Below are 16271 nucleotides of genomic sequence, written 5' to 3' on the forward strand. Positions count from 1 at the left end.
TCCTTCATTCGCTTCCTAACGATTAGGGAGTAATACATCGGTATAACATACAAAGAATACCATTTTGGGTGCTTACCAGCCCTCTCTTCCAGACCACTGACGTTAAACTAACGTAACGTAATAGTCCACGCAGGCTTTAGGGCCTTGAAGACAGAATAAGTCACACGTGTATTCGCTTGTTTAGGCCATGTTGGAAACCATTTCATCCTTGCTGAGGCGGTTACCTACACAACCAACCGGTCAGGCAACGCCGTGGATAGGTGCGTGGGCTTCATAGCCAACCTCGTTGGCATCGCGTATTACATTCCGGGTAGCTGGGATGGGATGATGGAGCAAACACTGCTCGTACTAGGGGTCAGTTATGTGGAGTTTTCAAACACTGGCAAGGGCCCCACCGAAAATCCTGGTACGAGAATTTGCTAGAGCACTTGCCTTAAACAATAGCCTCTCATACGCACTGACTGACACTACGAACGATAGCCGATGCCCTAACACTGGTATGAGCCAAAACCATGGCTAAATCACGATTATGGAAAGCTTAAGGGCCCAGGCTCACACTATGTGAAGGTTACTGATGCTTAAAGAGTCGAGGGACGCACGCCGGGTAGTTTTGGGGACACGTACTGGTACTGCACGCATGGTGTTTAGTGCTTTCTTACTCTGTGTTTCTCGTGTGTGTTCGTTTTATCAAGGACTTGGTGTTTCTCTGTACTAGGGACTCCCACAAATATACGTACTGTATGGGCAGGTCATATTGTGATGCGATTCAAGTATGAACAACGATAGGAAGAGGACTAGGCAAGTGTATTGTCGCTGTTTTAACTCATAAATATCTGTCCACCGTGCTTTTGTGGCGACTTGTGTGACTTGTAATACTATTTTCGTCGTTATTTCCATGCCCAATCCTTATAAAACCTGGTAGTGCTTGAAGATCTATCTTTCATCTACGTACCTATGTTCATTCGCATCAATTTACACAAATGATACATTGAGAAATATGCACTAATACAAGCACGAAGAAACACACGAACATAAAATTTCTGCGCGCACCTGCCGGTATCTCTATCACGTCCGCGCGATCAAATACCCAACGGCGTGGTGACCTACTTTACATATAAAGACTTAGGCAGCCGGTTTTCTATCATTCTATCACTGAATACCACATCATCAAAATGGCTGATACCGCTGTCGGCTGCTCCCGTCGCTTGCCCAAACAACCCGCCAAGGTGAAGAAGGCTGCCAAAGCCCAAGAAGCCCGCAAGTCATCCCAAGTACGACGAGATGATTGCCGCCGCACTTGGTGCCTCTGAAAGAGAGAGGTCTGGCTCCTCAAGACAGGCTATCCTGAAGTACATCCAGCCAACTACATAGGCGGGGATAACGTCAGTGCCGTCAACGCCCACCTGAAACTGGCCCTCAAGGCTGGCGTCAAGAGTGGAGCCGTTAAGCAGTCCAAGGGCACCGGTTGCCTCTGGATCCTTCAAGCTTGGAGAGGTGAGAGAGGCCGCAAAGAAGGCTGCCAAGCCTAAGGCTGCCAAGCCCAAGAAGGCAAAGGCCCCTAAGAAGGCCAAGACACCCAAGAAGGCGTGGCGCCAAGAAGCCTGCAGCCAAGAAAACCGCTGCCAAGAAGGCCCCAGCCAAGCCAAGAAGGCCAAGACACCAAAGAAGGCTGCCGCTGCTAAAGCCAAAGAAGGCTGCTGCCAAGCCAAGAAGGCTGCTTCTAAGTCACCAAAGAAGCCCAAGGCACCCAAAAGGCAAAGACACCAAAGAAGGCGTAAAAGTAAAAGGCTTCCCAAGTGTCTCACAGACTTCAACTCAAAGGTCCTTTTCAGGACCATTCATCCTATTTTGAAAGAATTGTCTTTGTCGGCTGTCGATTTGCCATTTGTATACCATACAAAATAACTCGCAGGCTAAAATTCAACATTGTCTTATGTTAAGCTATGAACCATACACGGTAATGTTTGGCATAGAGGACAGACATAGTGGGACAACGTGTACCTGTTAGCACAAGGTAGGTCTGCAGATTGTTGAGTTTTCATGTTACACTAATATTAGCAAGCAGCTATTTTAACAAAATTTCCCCAACTTGGAGACAAAAACAGTCACAGTGAATTAATTTGTTTTGGCTACTTGCTAAGTTCATATGGTGTCTTCTATATTTATGCATGTATTAGCTTCATAAACATAACATTGGACTGATTTAACTCCAAAATATACATGTTTAGGTTTTGTGTAGCTAGCCTTCTCATAGGGCTATTTTACATGCAAATACTCAAGGTTTAACACGCCACGGCCTTGTCCATGTATATACTGTTTATATCAAAGACATAATTGTAAATTGTGCAGCTTGTTTCATACACATTGCTTTTTCAAAGCTATTATCGCTTAACAAAACGTACATAACTCGCATATTTACAACAGTTATTCGCACCAGCCTAACCCGCGATACTATGAGCGTTTTGATTGGCTGACGCTGTTTGTCACGCTGGCGTTGATTTGTTAATTTACTATCCGTTTTCAGATACGAAATTTGCAACGCGGATTGTAGCCAATCGACTGTCACTCGCACACCGCTTGTTTCGTTATATTAGCCCGTTTTTTCAGTTGTCGAACATACTGTCTTACAGCAGCAACGATGGCAAGAACAAAGCAGACCGCTCGTAAATTCCCGGTGGAAAGGCTCCACGCAAACAGCTGGCTACCAAGGCCGCTCGCAAGAGCGCACCAGCAACCGGCGGTGTCAAGAAGCCTCACAGATACAGGCCAGGAACCGTCGCCCTTCGTGAAATCAGAAGGTACCAGAAGAGCACCGAGCCTCATCAGGAAACTGCCATTCCAGCGCCTGGTTCGTGAAATCGCTCAGGACTTCAAGACTGACCTCCGATTCCAGAGCTCCGCTGTCATGGCTCTCCAAGAGGCCAGCGAGGCTTACCTGGTCGGCCTTTTCGAGGACACCAACTTGTGCGCCATCCACGCCAAGCGTGTCACCATCATGCCAAAGGACATCCAGCTCGCACGCCGTATTCGCGGTGAACGTGCGTAAGCTTTTGTACTTGGCTAAAACACAACAACGGCCCTTTTTAGGGCCACATAAACATTGCGAGAGAATATCTTTCAGTTGTCAAAGTCAATCAAACTTAGCCTAACCGACAAATCATGTTGCTACAGTATCAACAGTACCCCGCAACAGTACCCGCCAACAATATACGCGTCAGGGACGCTATAGTGTACACATCTGCATCTCAATTCATGTTCGTCAGATATGCAATGACCCTTCACGTTCAATCATCTCGTTATTACTCTTAAAGGTTCAATTACGAGCCGTGTCGTTTATAAGTCATTCACAAAGTGACATAAAACACAATAGATCATAGGTTTCGCGTATTATAACCAGCTCGGTGACAAACTCACGTGTGAAGTGGCCAAGATTGAGACTTTTTCAGACCAAAATCGCCCCAGACCTCAACTTTACCGTTACGGTACACAGTCATGCACTCAAGGCAACACACGTGTGAATGCACGCATCAAATAACGGGCAGATATTCTACACATTTCAATCAAGAAAACACCGTTCAGTATCTTATGAACGGACATAATTACATCAAACTCGCATGCACACGCAAATCGGCCGTTTTCACTGATTTTCTTCGACCAATCAGATTCGACCACCGACCAATCAGCGTTAAGCAGCCCGAAAGTAGGTTAGCAGGTCACATCACAGTGCTCTAACTGCTCTTTGTGTTTAAATAGCCGCAAAAAGACCCAGTTAAAGCATTCTACAGCTAGTACCTGATAGATACAATATGTCTGGACGTGGTAAGGGAGGAAAAGGACTCGGAAAGGGAGGCGCCAAGCGTCACCGAAAGGTTCTGCGTGATAACGTCCAGGGTTCACGAAGCCCGCAATCCGCCGTCTCGCTCGTCGTGGTGGTGTTGAAACGCATCTCTTGCCTCATCTACGAGAGACCCGAGGTGTCCTCAAGGTGTTCCTTGAGAACGTCATCCGCGATGGCCGTGACATACACTGAGCACGCCAAGAGGAAGACCGTCACTGCCATGGACGTCGTCTATGCCCTCAGAGACAAGGCAGGACTCTGTACGGGATTCGGCGGTTAATCGAACCTTCTGTACAGAAGCTACAAAACGGCCCTTTTTAGGGCCACACACACATTTCGAAAGACTTTCTTACAAATTGTCACAATATACTAGTGTTACGTTAAAGCGTCAGATTGTTAGGTTACTTGCATTCATGCATTAGATACACACACTCTGGTATAGTCGTATGGTTCATAAGACTAACGCAATGTCCCGAATTCATTACTTCTTTACAGTGCGGTCACACGCTCAATTACCAATATTAAGCCTAATTTTAGTGCATTGTTTCGTTCAACCCATGTACCAGTTTTATAAGGCGAAACTATCATCATTCGCATTTGAATGTTTCGTTACCGGACATGCGGCCTGGCGGTGTTTGCGTTCATTTTTTTCTATTACAGACACCATTGACGTAAGCATGTGCATTAGGTTTCATATTGAACATTGTGGAGGACTTATTAATAAGTAAACACATTACTTAGTCTTAATAGATCATTAATAATTTGCGATGCAAACATAGGGCTTCGACAGTATTGCTTTAGCCTTCGTAAACACGTGTAAATACGAACGCGCATGCGTTAAAACTGCAGCCAATCGCGAGCGAGCGCGCTGTACACTGCATTGGAAGTAGGTCAATCCGTTTTCGAGAGTGAGTCGTTCATATAAATAGCAGTTGAAACGCGTTGCAAACATTCATCTCTGCATCGATTTAGAATCATGCCGACCAAGGGTGTTGCAAGCAAGGGCTCTAAGAAGGCCGCCACTAAGGCTAAGACCGCGCGCTCCACTGACAAGAAGAAGCGCAGGAGGAGGAGGGAATCCTACGCCATCTACATCTACAAAGTCTTGAAGCAGGTGCACCCCGACACCGGAGTGTCCAGCAAGGCCATGTCGATCATGAACAGTTTTGTCAACGACATCTTCGAGCGCATTGCTGCCGAGGCTTCCCGCCTTGCCCACTACAACAAGCGATCCACCATCACAAGCAGAGAGATCCAGACCGCTGTGCGTCTCCTGCTGCCTGGTGAGCTCGCCAAGCACGCCGTGTCCGAGGGCACAAAGGCTGTCACCAAGTACACCAGCAGCAAGTAAACAACTTCTGTGGTGCTTCAAAACAAACGGCCCTTTTTAGGGCCACCCAACTTTCTTACGAAAGAATTGTCTTATTGTCACAAGAACATAAATATCATTGCTTAATATTAGTGCCAAATAGTAAAAACCAACAATTTTAAGTATATGGCAGAGGTTTGTTTTGATGCCCTTTACACTATTCACGTAATAGAACGTGTTCAGACTACAAACTGTACATAACATAAACGTTGAAAATAAGGGCCAAATAGTGTTCCTCCGTGAGTGTGGTCAAGTGTATAATCAATAGTCGTACGTGTATCTTAGAAGTAACGATCTCGTACTACACACAGTTAGGGCATGTACCAACGGGTAGCATTTTATAGTCATATGTTTGTTAAAAATTATTGAAAATTATCACCGAATGTTACGTTCCAACATACACGGAACAAGCACAGAACGAAGTAAACTTGCCGAACATGTCGAAATAAACTTCGCGCTGATTGGTTGACCTGCTTTTGTAACGAGGACGCTGATTGGCTGAAATTGCTTAACTTCGCAAAGCAAAGTAGGTCAATCCGTTTTCGAAACAAAAAAAAAATATATATACGGCAAAACGCGTTTGCCGATGTATTTTCTGTTGCACTCACAACCGAAAGCACAATCATGTCTGGACGCGGAAAGGGAGGAAAGACAAAGGGGAAGGCAAAGAGCCGCTCATCCAGGGCTGGACTTCAGTTCCCAGTGGGCAGAATCCACCGTCTCCTGCGCAAGGGCAACTACGCCGAGCGTGTTGGAGCTGGTGCACCCGTGTACTTGGCTGCCGTTCTCGAGTACTTGGCCGCTGAAGTTCTCGAGCTGGCTGGCAACGCTGCCCGAGACAACAAGAAGTCAAGAATCATCCCTCGTCACCTGCAGCTCGCCATCCGCAACGACGAGGAGTTGAACAAACTTCTGTCTGGAGTCACCATCGCTCAGGGTGGTGTGCTGCCAAACATCCAGGCCGTTCTTCTGCCCAAGAAGACCAAGCAGGCTGGTGGCAAATAAGCACCTTCTCTGGCTTGAAACGTTACCCAAACGGCCCTTTTTAGGGCCACCTAAACGATACTGAAAGAAATATCTCGTGACATTGTCAACAACTTATGCACTAACCAAACACTCATTAGCCGACCGACTCACTCACTCACTCACTCACTTGCCTGCCTGCCTGCCTGCCTGCCTGCCTGTCCACCCGCTCGCTCCTTCATTCGCTTCCCTAACGATTAGGGAGTATACATCGGTATAACATACAAAGAAATACCATTTTGGGTGCTTACCAGCCCTCTCTTCCAGACCACTGACGTTAACTAACGTAACGTAATAGGTCCACGCAGGCTTTAGGGGCCTTGAAGACAGAATAAGTCACACGTGTATTCGCTTGTTTAGGCCATGTTCGGAAACATTTTCATCCTTGCTCAGGCGGTTACCTACACCACCCAACCGGTCAGGCAACGCCGTGGATAGGGTGCGTGGGCTTCATAGCCAACCTCGTTGGCATCGCAGTATTACATTCCGGGTAGCTGGGGATGGGAGAGCAACCCACTGCTCGTACTAGGGGTCAAGTTATTGTGCAGTTTTCAAACACTGGCAAGGGCCCCACCGAAAATCCTGGTACGAGAATTTGCTAGAGCACTTGCCTTAAACAATAGCCTCTCATACGCACTGACTGACACTACCGAACGATAGCCGATGCCCTAACACTGGTATGAGCCAAAACCATGGCTAAATCACGATTATGGAAAGCTTAAGGGCCCAGGCTCACACTATGTGAAGGTTACTGATGCTTAAAGAGTCGAGGGACGCACGCCGGGTAGTTTTGGGGACACGTACTGGTACTGCACGCATGGTGTTTAGTGCTTTCTTACTCTGTGTTTCTCGTGTGTTCGTTTTTATCAAGGACATGGTGTTTCTCTGTACTAGGGACTCCCACAAATATACGTACTGTATGGGCAGGTCATATTGTGATGCGATTCAAGTATGAACAACGATAGGAAGAGGACTAGGCAAGTGTATTGTCGCTGTTTTAACTCATAAATATCTGTCCACCGTGCTTTTGTGGCGACTTGTGTGACTTGTAATACTATTTTCGTCGTTATTTCCATGCCCAATCCTTATAAAACCTGGTAGTGCTTGAAGATCTATCTTTCATCTACGTACCTATGTTCATTCGCATCAATTTACACAAATGATACATGAGAAATATGCAATAATACAAGCACGAAGAAACACACGAACATAAAATTTCTGCGCGCACCTGCCGGTATCTCTATCACGTCCGCGCGATCAAATACCAACGCTGGTGACCTACTTTACATATAAAGACTTAGGCAGCCGGTTTTCTATCATTCTATCACTGAATACCACATCATCAAAATGGCTGATACCGCTGTCGCTGCTCCCGTCGCTGCCCCAACACCCGCCAAGGTGAAGAAGGCTGCCAAGCCCAAGAAGCCCGCAAGTCATCCCAAGTACAGCGAGATGATTGCCGCCGCACTTGGTGCCCTGAAAGAGAGGTCTGGCTCCTCAAGACAGGCTATCCTGAAGTACATCCAGGCCAACTACAAGGTCGGGGATAACGTCAGTGCCGTCAACGCCCACCTGAAACTGGCCCTCAAGGCTGGCGTCAAGAGTGGAGCCGTTAAGCAGTCCAAGGGCACCGGTGCCTCTGGATCCTTCAAGCTTGGAGAGGTGAAGAAGGCCGCAAAGAAGGCTGCCAAGCCTAAGGCTGCCAAGCCCAAGAAGGCAAAGGCCCCTAAGAAGGCCAAGACACCCAAGAAGGCGGGCGCCAAGAAGCCTGCAGCCAAGAAAACCGCTGCCAAGAAGGCCCCAGCCAAGCCAAAGAAGGCCAAGACACCAAAGAAGGCTGCCGCTGCTAAGCCAAAGAAGGCTGCTGCCAAGCCTAAGAAGGCTGCTTCTAAGTCACCAAAGAAGCCCAAGGCACCCAAAAAGGCAAAGACACCAAAGAAGGCGTAAAAGTAAAAGGCTTCCCAAGTGTCTCACAGACTTCAACTCAAAGGTCCTTTTCAGGACCATTCATCCTATTTTGAAAGAATTGTCTTTGTCGGCTGTCGATTTGCCATTTGTATACCATACAAAATAACTCGCAGGCATAAAATTCAACATTTGTCTTTATGTTAAGCTATGAACCATACACGTGTAATGTTTTGGCATAGAGACAGACATAGTGGACAACGTGTACCTGTTAGCACAAAGGTAGGTCTGCAGATTTTGAGTTTCATGTTACACTAATATTAGCAAGCAGCTATTTTAACAAAATTTCCCAACTTGGAGACAAAAACAGTCACAGTGAATTAATTTGTTTTGGCTACTTTGCTAAGTTCATATGTGTCTTCTATATTTATGCATGTATTAGCTTCATAAACATCACATTGGACTTGATTTAACTCCAAAATATACATGTTTAGGTTTGTGTAGCTAGCCTTCTCATAGGGCTATTTTACATGCAAAATACTCAAAGGTTTAACACGCCACGGCCTTGTCCATGTATATACTGTTTATATCAAAGACATAATTGTAAATTGTGCAGCTTGTTTCATACACATTGCTCTTTCAAAGCTATATTATCGCTTAACAAAACGTACATAACTCGCATATTTACAACAGTTATTCGCACCAGCCTAACCCGCGATACTATGAGCGTTTTGATTGGCTGACGCTGTTTGTCACGCTGGCGTTGATTTGTTAATTTACTATCCGTTTTCAGATACGAAATTTGCAACGCGGATTGTAGCCAATCGACTGTCACTCGCACACCGCTTGTTTCTTTATATTAGCCCGTTTTTTCAGTTGTCGAACATACTGTCTTACAGCAGCAACGATGGCAAGAACAAAGCAGACCGCTCGTAAATCTACCGGTGGAAAGGCTCCACGCAAACAGCTGGCTACCAAGGCCGCTCGCAAGAGCGCACCAGCAACCGGCGGTGTCAAGAAGCCTCACAGATACAGGCCAGGAACCGTCGCCCTTCGTGAAATCAGAAGGTACCAGAAGAGCACCGAGCTCCTCATCAGGAAACTGCCATTCCAGCGCCTGGTTCGTGAAATCGCTCAGGACTTCAAGACTGACCTCCGATTCCAGAGCTCCGCTGTCATGGCTCTCCAAGAGGCCAGCGAGGCTTACCTGGTCGGCCTTTTCGAGGACACCAACTTGTGCGCCATCCACGCCAAGCGTGTTACCATCATGCCAAAGGACATCCAGCTCGCACGCCGTATTCGCGGCGAACGTGCGTAAGCTTTTGTACTTGGCTCTCACACAAACAACGGCCCTTTTTAGGGCCACATAAATATTGCGAGAGAATATCTTTCAGTTGTAAAAGTCAAGCAAACTTAGCCTTACCCAACAAATCATGTTGCTACACGTATCAGCAGTACCCCGCAACAGTACCCCGCTAACACATATATGCGTCAGGGACGCTATAGTGTACGTTCTTTCATGTCTGCATCTCAATTCATGTTCGTCAGATATGCAATGACCCTTCACGTTCAATCATCTCGTTATTACTCTTAAAGGTTCAATTACGAGCCGCGTCGTTTATAAGTCATTCACAAAGTGACATAAAACACAACTAGATCATAGGTCTCGCGTATTATAACCAGCTCGGTGACAAACTCACGTGTGAAGTGGCCAAGATTGAGACTTTTTCAGACCAAAATCGCCCCAGACCTCAACTTTACCGTTACGGTACACAGTCATGCACTCAAGGCAACACAACGTAAATGCACGCATCAAATAACGGGCAGATATTCTACACATTTCAATCAAGAAAACACCGTTCAGTATCTTATAAACGGACATAATTTACATCAAACTCGCATGCACACGCAAATCGGCCGTTTTCACTGATTTTCTTCGACCAATCAGATTCGACCACCGACCAATCAGCGTTAAGCAGCCCGAAAGTAGGTTAGCAGGTCACATCACAGTGCTCTAACTGCTCTTTGTGTTTAAATAGCCGCAAAAAGACCCAGTGAAAGCATTCTACAGCTAGTACCTGATAGATACAATATGTCTGGACGTGGTAAGGGAGGAAAAGGACTCGGAAAGGGAGGCGCCAAGCGTCACCGAAAGGTTCTGCGTGATAACATCCAGGGTATCACGAAGCCCGCAATCCGCCGTCTCGCTCGTCGTGGTGGTGTGAAACGCATCTCTGGCCTCATCTACGAGGAGACCCGAGGTGTCCTCAAGGTGTTCCTTGAGAACGTCATCCGCGATGCCGTGACATACACTGAGCACGCCAAGAGGAAGACCGTCACTGCCATGGACGTCGTCTATGCCCTCAAGAGACAAGGCAGGACTCTGTACGGATTCGGCGGTTAATCGAACCTTCTGTACAGAAGCTACAAAACGGCCCTTTTTAGGGCCACACACACATTTCGAAAGACTTTTCTTACAAATTGTCACAATATACTAGTGTTACGTTAAAGCGTCAGATTGTTAGGTTACTTGCATTCATGCATTAGATACACACACTCTGGTATGAGTCGTATGGTTCATAAGACTAACGCAATGTCCCGAATTCATTACTTCTTTACAGTGCGGTCACACGCTCAATTACCAATATTAAGCCTAATTTTAGTGCATTGTTTCGTTCAACCCATGTACCAGTTTTATAAGGCGAAACTATCATCATTCGCATTTGAATGTTTCGTTACCGGACATGCGGCCTGGCGGTGTTTGCGTTCATTTTTTTCTATTACAGACACCATTGACGTAAGCATGTGCATTAGGTTTCATATTGAACATTGTGGAGGACTTATTAATAAGTAAACACATTACTTAGTCTTAATAGATCATTAATAATTTGCGATGCAAACATAGGGCTTCGACAGTATTGCTTTAGCCTTCGTAAACACGTGTAAATACGAACGCGCATGCGTTAAAACTGCAGCCAATCGCGAGCGAGCGCGCTGTACACTGCATTGGAAGTAGGTCAATCCGTTTTCGAGAGTGAGTCGTTCATATAAATAGCAGTTGAAACGCGTTGCAAACATTCATCTCTGCATCGATTTAGAAATCATGCCGACCAAGGGTGTTGCAAGCAAGGGCTCTAAGAAGGCCGCCACTAAGGCTAAGACCGCGCGCTCCACTGACAAGAAGAAGCGCAGGAGGAGGAGGGAATCCTACGCCATCTACATCTACAAAGTCTTGAAGCAGGTGCACCCCGACACCGGAGTGTCCAGCAAGGCCATGTCGATCATGAACAGTTTTGTCAACGACATCTTCGAGCGCATTGCTGCCGAGGCTTCCCGCCTTGCCCACTACAACAAGCGATCCACCATCACAAGCAGAGAGATCCAGACCGCTGTGCGTCTCCTGCTGCCTGGTGAGCTCGCCAAGCACGCCGTGTCCGAGGGCACAAAGGCTGTCACCAAGTACACCAGCAGCAAGTAAACAACTTCTGTGGTGCTTCAAAACAAACGGCCCTTTTTAGGGCCACCCAACTTTCTTACGAAAGAATTGTCTTATTGTCACAAGAACATAAATATCATTGCTTAATATTAGTGCCAAATAGTAAAAACCAACAATTTTAAGTATATGGCAGAGGTTTGTTTTGATGCCCTTTACACTATTCACGTAATAGAACGTGTTCAGACTACAAACTGTACATAACATAAACGTTGAAAATAAGGGCCAAATAGTGTTCCTCCGTGAGTGTGGTCAAGTGTATAATCAATAGTCGTACGTGTATCTTAGAAGTAACGATCTCGTACTACACACAGTTAGGGCATGTACCAACGGGTAGCATTTTATAGTCATATGTTTGTTAAAAATTATTGAAAATTATCACCGAATGTTACGTTCCAACATACACGGAACAAGCACAGAACGAAGTAAACTTGCCGAACATGTCGAAATAAACTTCGCGCTGATTGGTTGACCTGCTTTTGTAACGAGGACGCTGATTGGCTGAAATTGCTTAACTTCGCAAAGCAAAGTAGGTCAATCCGTTTTCGAAACAAAAAAAAAATATATATACGGCAAAACGCGTTTGCCGATGTATTTTCTGTTGCACTCACAACCGAAAGCACAATCATGTCTGGACGCGGAAAGGGAGGAAAGACAAAGGGGAAGGCAAAGAGCCGCTCATCCAGGGCTGGACTTCAGTTCCCAGTGGGCAGAATCCACCGTCTCCTGCGCAAGGGCAACTACGCCGAGCGTGTTGGAGCTGGTGCACCCGTGTACTTGGCTGCCGTTCTCGAGTACTTGGCCGCTGAAGTTCTCGAGCTGGCTGGCAACGCTGCCCGAGACAACAAGAAGTCAAGAATCATCCCTCGTCACCTGCAGCTCGCCATCCGCAACGACGAGGAGTTGAACAAACTTCTGTCTGGAGTCACCATCGCTCAGGGTGGTGTGCTGCCAAACATCCAGGCCGTTCTTCTGCCCAAGAAGACCAAGCAGGCTGGTGGCAAATAAGCACCTTCTCTGGCTTGAAACGTTACCCAAACGGCCCTTTTTAGGGCCACCTAAACGATACTGAAAGAAATATCTCGTGACATTGTCAACAACTTATGCACTAACCAAACACTCATTAGCCGACCGACTCACTCACTCACTCACTCACTTGCCTGCCTGCCTGCCTGCCTGCCTGCCTGTCCACCCGCTCGCTCCTTCATTCGCTTCCCTAACGATTAGGGAGTATACATCGGTATAACATACAAAGAAATACCATTTTGGGTGCTTACCAGCCCTCTCTTCCAGACCACTGACGTTAACTAACGTAACGTAATAGGTCCACGCAGGCTTTAGGGGCCTTGAAGACAGAATAAGTCACACGTGTATTCGCTTGTTTAGGCCATGTTCGGAAACATTTTCATCCTTGCTCAGGCGGTTACCTACACCACCCAACCGGTCAGGCAACGCCGTGGATAGGGTGCGTGGGCTTCATAGCCAACCTCGTTGGCATCGCAGTATTACATTCCGGGTAGCTGGGGATGGGAGAGCAACCCACTGCTCGTACTAGGGGTCAAGTTATTGTGCAGTTTTCAAACACTGGCAAGGGCCCCACCGAAAATCCTGGTACGAGAATTTGCTAGAGCACTTGCCTTAAACAATAGCCTCTCATACGCACTGACTGACACTACCGAACGATAGCCGATGCCCTAACACTGGTATGAGCCAAAACCATGGCTAAATCACGATTATGGAAAGCTTAAGGGCCCAGGCTCACACTATGTGAAGGTTACTGATGCTTAAAGAGTCGAGGGACGCACGCCGGGTAGTTTTGGGGACACGTACTGGTACTGCACGCATGGTGTTTAGTGCTTTCTTACTCTGTGTTTCTCGTGTGTTCGTTTTTATCAAGGACATGGTGTTTCTCTGTACTAGGGACTCCCACAAATATACGTACTGTATGGGCAGGTCATATTGTGATGCGATTCAAGTATGAACAACGATAGGAAGAGGACTAGGCAAGTGTATTGTCGCTGTTTTAACTCATAAATATCTGTCCACCGTGCTTTTGTGGCGACTTGTGTGACTTGTAATACTATTTTCGTCGTTATTTCCATGCCCAATCCTTATAAAACCTGGTAGTGCTTGAAGATCTATCTTTCATCTACGTACCTATGTTCATTCGCATCAATTTACACAAATGATACATGAGAAATATGCAATAATACAAGCACGAAGAAACACACGAACATAAAATTTCTGCGCGCACCTGCCGGTATCTCTATCACGTCCGCGCGATCAAATACCAACGCTGGTGACCTACTTTACATATAAAGACTTAGGCAGCCGGTTTTCTATCATTCTATCACTGAATACCACATCATCAAAATGGCTGATACCGCTGTCGCTGCTCCCGTCGCTGCCCCAACACCCGCCAAGGTGAAGAAGGCTGCCAAGCCCAAGAAGCCCGCAAGTCATCCCAAGTACAGCGAGATGATTGCCGCCGCACTTGGTGCCCTGAAAGAGAGGTCTGGCTCCTCAAGACAGGCTATCCTGAAGTACATCCAGGCCAACTACAAGGTCGGGGATAACGTCAGTGCCGTCAACGCCCACCTGAAACTGGCCCTCAAGGCTGGCGTCAAGAGTGGAGCCGTTAAGCAGTCCAAGGGCACCGGTGCCTCTGGATCCTTCAAGCTTGGAGAGGTGAAGAAGGCCGCAAAGAAGGCTGCCAAGCCTAAGGCTGCCAAGCCCAAGAAGGCAAAGGCCCCTAAGAAGGCCAAGACACCCAAGAAGGCGGGCGCCAAGAAGCCTGCAGCCAAGAAAACCGCTGCCAAGAAGGCCCCAGCCAAGCCAAAGAAGGCCAAGACACCAAAGAAGGCTGCCGCTGCTAAGCCAAAGAAGGCTGCTGCCAAGCCTAAGAAGGCTGCTTCTAAGTCACCAAAGAAGCCCAAGGCACCCAAAAAGGCAAAGACACCAAAGAAGGCGTAAAAGTAAAAGGCTTCCCAAGTGTCTCACAGACTTCAACTCAAAGGTCCTTTTCAGGACCATTCATCCTATTTTGAAAGAATTGTCTTTGTCGGCTGTCGATTTGCCATTTGTATACCATACAAAATAACTCGCAGGCATAAAATTCAACATTTGTCTTTATGTTAAGCTATGAACCATACACGTGTAATGTTTTGGCATAGAGACAGACATAGTGGACAACGTGTACCTGTTAGCACAAAGGTAGGTCTGCAGATTTTGAGTTTCATGTTACACTAATATTAGCAAGCAGCTATTTTAACAAAATTTCCCAACTTGGAGACAAAAACAGTCACAGTGAATTAATTTGTTTTGGCTACTTTGCTAAGTTCATATGTGTCTTCTATATTTATGCATGTATTAGCTTCATAAACATCACATTGGACTTGATTTAACTCCAAAATATACATGTTTAGGTTTGTGTAGCTAGCCTTCTCATAGGGCTATTTTACATGCAAAATACTCAAAGGTTTAACACGCCACGGCCTTGTCCATGTATATACTGTTTATATCAAAGACATAATTGTAAATTGTGCAGCTTGTTTCATACACATTGCTCTTTCAAAGCTATATTATCGCTTAACAAAACGTACATAACTCGCATATTTACAACAGTTATTCGCACCAGCCTAACCCGCGATACTATGAGCGTTTTGATTGGCTGACGCTGTTTGTCACGCTGGCGTTGATTTGTTAATTTACTATCCGTTTTCAGATACGAAATTTGCAACGCGGATTGTAGCCAATCGACTGTCACTCGCACACCGCTTGTTTCTTTATATTAGCCCGTTTTTTCAGTTGTCGAACATACTGTCTTACAGCAGCAACGATGGCAAGAACAAAGCAGACCGCTCGTAAATCTACCGGTGGAAAGGCTCCACGCAAACAGCTGGCTACCAAGGCCGCTCGCAAGAGCGCACCAGCAACCGGCGGTGTCAAGAAGCCTCACAGATACAGGCCAGGAACCGTCGCCCTTCGTGAAATCAGAAGGTACCAGAAGAGCACCGAGCTCCTCATCAGGAAACTGCCATTCCAGCGCCTGGTTCGTGAAATCGCTCAGGACTTCAAGACTGACCTCCGATTCCAGAGCTCCGCTGTCATGGCTCTCCAAGAGGCCAGCGAGGCTTACCTGGTCGGCCTTTTCGAGGACACCAACTTGTGCGCCATCCACGCCAAGCGTGTTACCATCATGCCAAAGGACATCCAGCTCGCACGCCGTATTCGCGGCGAACGTGCGTAAGCTTTTGTACTTGGCTCTCACACAAACAACGGCCCTTTTTAGGGCCACATAAATATTGCGAGAGAATATCTTTCAGTTGTAAAAGTCAAGCAAACTTAGCCTTACCCAACAAATCATGTTGCTACACGTATCAGCAGTACCCCGCAACAGTACCCCGCTAACACATATATGCGTCAGGGACGCTATAGTGTACGTTCTTTCATGTCTGCATCTCAATTCATGTTCGTCAGATATGCAATGACCCTTCACGTTCAATCATCTCGTTATTACTCTTAAAGGTTCAATTACGAGCCGCGTCGTTTATAAGTCATTCACAAAGTGACATAAAACACAACTAGATCATAGGTCTCGCGTATTATAACCAGCTCGGTGACAAACTCACGTGTGAAGTGGC

The 16271-nt window shown here is 46.6% G+C and overlaps 8 protein-coding genes and 1 pseudogene across 8 annotated transcripts; all 9 read left to right on the top strand.

Annotated features, from left to right (window-relative positions):
- Positions 1-1172: 1172 nt before the first annotated feature.
- On the top strand, positions 1173-1905 carry LOC127865915 (histone H1-delta-like; annotated as a pseudogene).
- Positions 1906-4814: 2909 nt separating this feature from the next.
- On the top strand, positions 4815-5239 carry LOC127875976 (histone H2B-like). Its single transcript, XM_052420767.1, has one exon. The coding sequence runs from the start codon at positions 4815-4817 to the stop codon at positions 5187-5189; it is 375 nt and encodes a 124-aa protein (XP_052276727.1). The 3' UTR covers positions 5190-5239.
- Positions 5240-5808: 569 nt separating this feature from the next.
- LOC127875939 (histone H2A) lies at positions 5809-6267 on the top strand. Its single transcript, XM_052420702.1, has one exon. It carries the CDS (start codon positions 5832-5834, stop codon positions 6210-6212), a length of 381 nt encoding a protein of 126 aa, XP_052276662.1. The 5' UTR covers positions 5809-5831; the 3' UTR covers positions 6213-6267.
- Positions 6268-7522: 1255 nt separating this feature from the next.
- LOC127875879 (histone H1-delta-like) lies at positions 7523-8177 on the top strand. Its single transcript, XM_052420619.1, has one exon. The coding sequence runs from the start codon at positions 7578-7580 to the stop codon at positions 8175-8177; it is 600 nt and encodes a 199-aa protein (XP_052276579.1). The 5' UTR covers positions 7523-7577.
- Positions 8178-10227: 2050 nt separating this feature from the next.
- LOC127865966 (histone H4) lies at positions 10228-10539 on the top strand. Its single transcript, XM_052406163.1, has one exon. It carries the CDS (start codon positions 10228-10230, stop codon positions 10537-10539), a length of 312 nt encoding a protein of 103 aa, XP_052262123.1.
- A 665-nt stretch (positions 10540-11204) lies between these two features.
- Positions 11205-11663, top strand: LOC127875971 (histone H2B-like). The gene has a single exon (XM_052420758.1). It carries the CDS (start codon positions 11239-11241, stop codon positions 11611-11613), a length of 375 nt encoding a protein of 124 aa, XP_052276718.1. The 5' UTR covers positions 11205-11238; the 3' UTR covers positions 11614-11663.
- A 569-nt stretch (positions 11664-12232) lies between these two features.
- LOC127875924 (histone H2A) lies at positions 12233-12691 on the top strand. Its single transcript, XM_052420681.1, has one exon. The coding sequence runs from the start codon at positions 12256-12258 to the stop codon at positions 12634-12636; it is 381 nt and encodes a 126-aa protein (XP_052276641.1). The 5' UTR covers positions 12233-12255; the 3' UTR covers positions 12637-12691.
- Positions 12692-13949: 1258 nt separating this feature from the next.
- Positions 13950-14633, top strand: LOC127875867 (histone H1-delta-like). Its single transcript, XM_052420593.1, has one exon. It carries the CDS (start codon positions 14002-14004, stop codon positions 14599-14601), a length of 600 nt encoding a protein of 199 aa, XP_052276553.1. The 5' UTR covers positions 13950-14001; the 3' UTR covers positions 14602-14633.
- Positions 14634-15449: 816 nt separating this feature from the next.
- Positions 15450-15898, top strand: LOC127875906 (histone H3). Its single transcript, XM_052420660.1, has one exon. The coding sequence runs from the start codon at positions 15467-15469 to the stop codon at positions 15875-15877; it is 411 nt and encodes a 136-aa protein (XP_052276620.1). The 5' UTR covers positions 15450-15466; the 3' UTR covers positions 15878-15898.
- Positions 15899-16271: the final 373 nt, after the last annotated feature.

The sequence above is a fragment of the Dreissena polymorpha genome, chromosome 1 (genome assembly GCF_020536995.1).
Source record: "Dreissena polymorpha isolate Duluth1 chromosome 1, UMN_Dpol_1.0, whole genome shotgun sequence".
NCBI lineage: Eukaryota > Metazoa > Mollusca > Bivalvia > Myida > Dreissenidae > Dreissena > Dreissena polymorpha.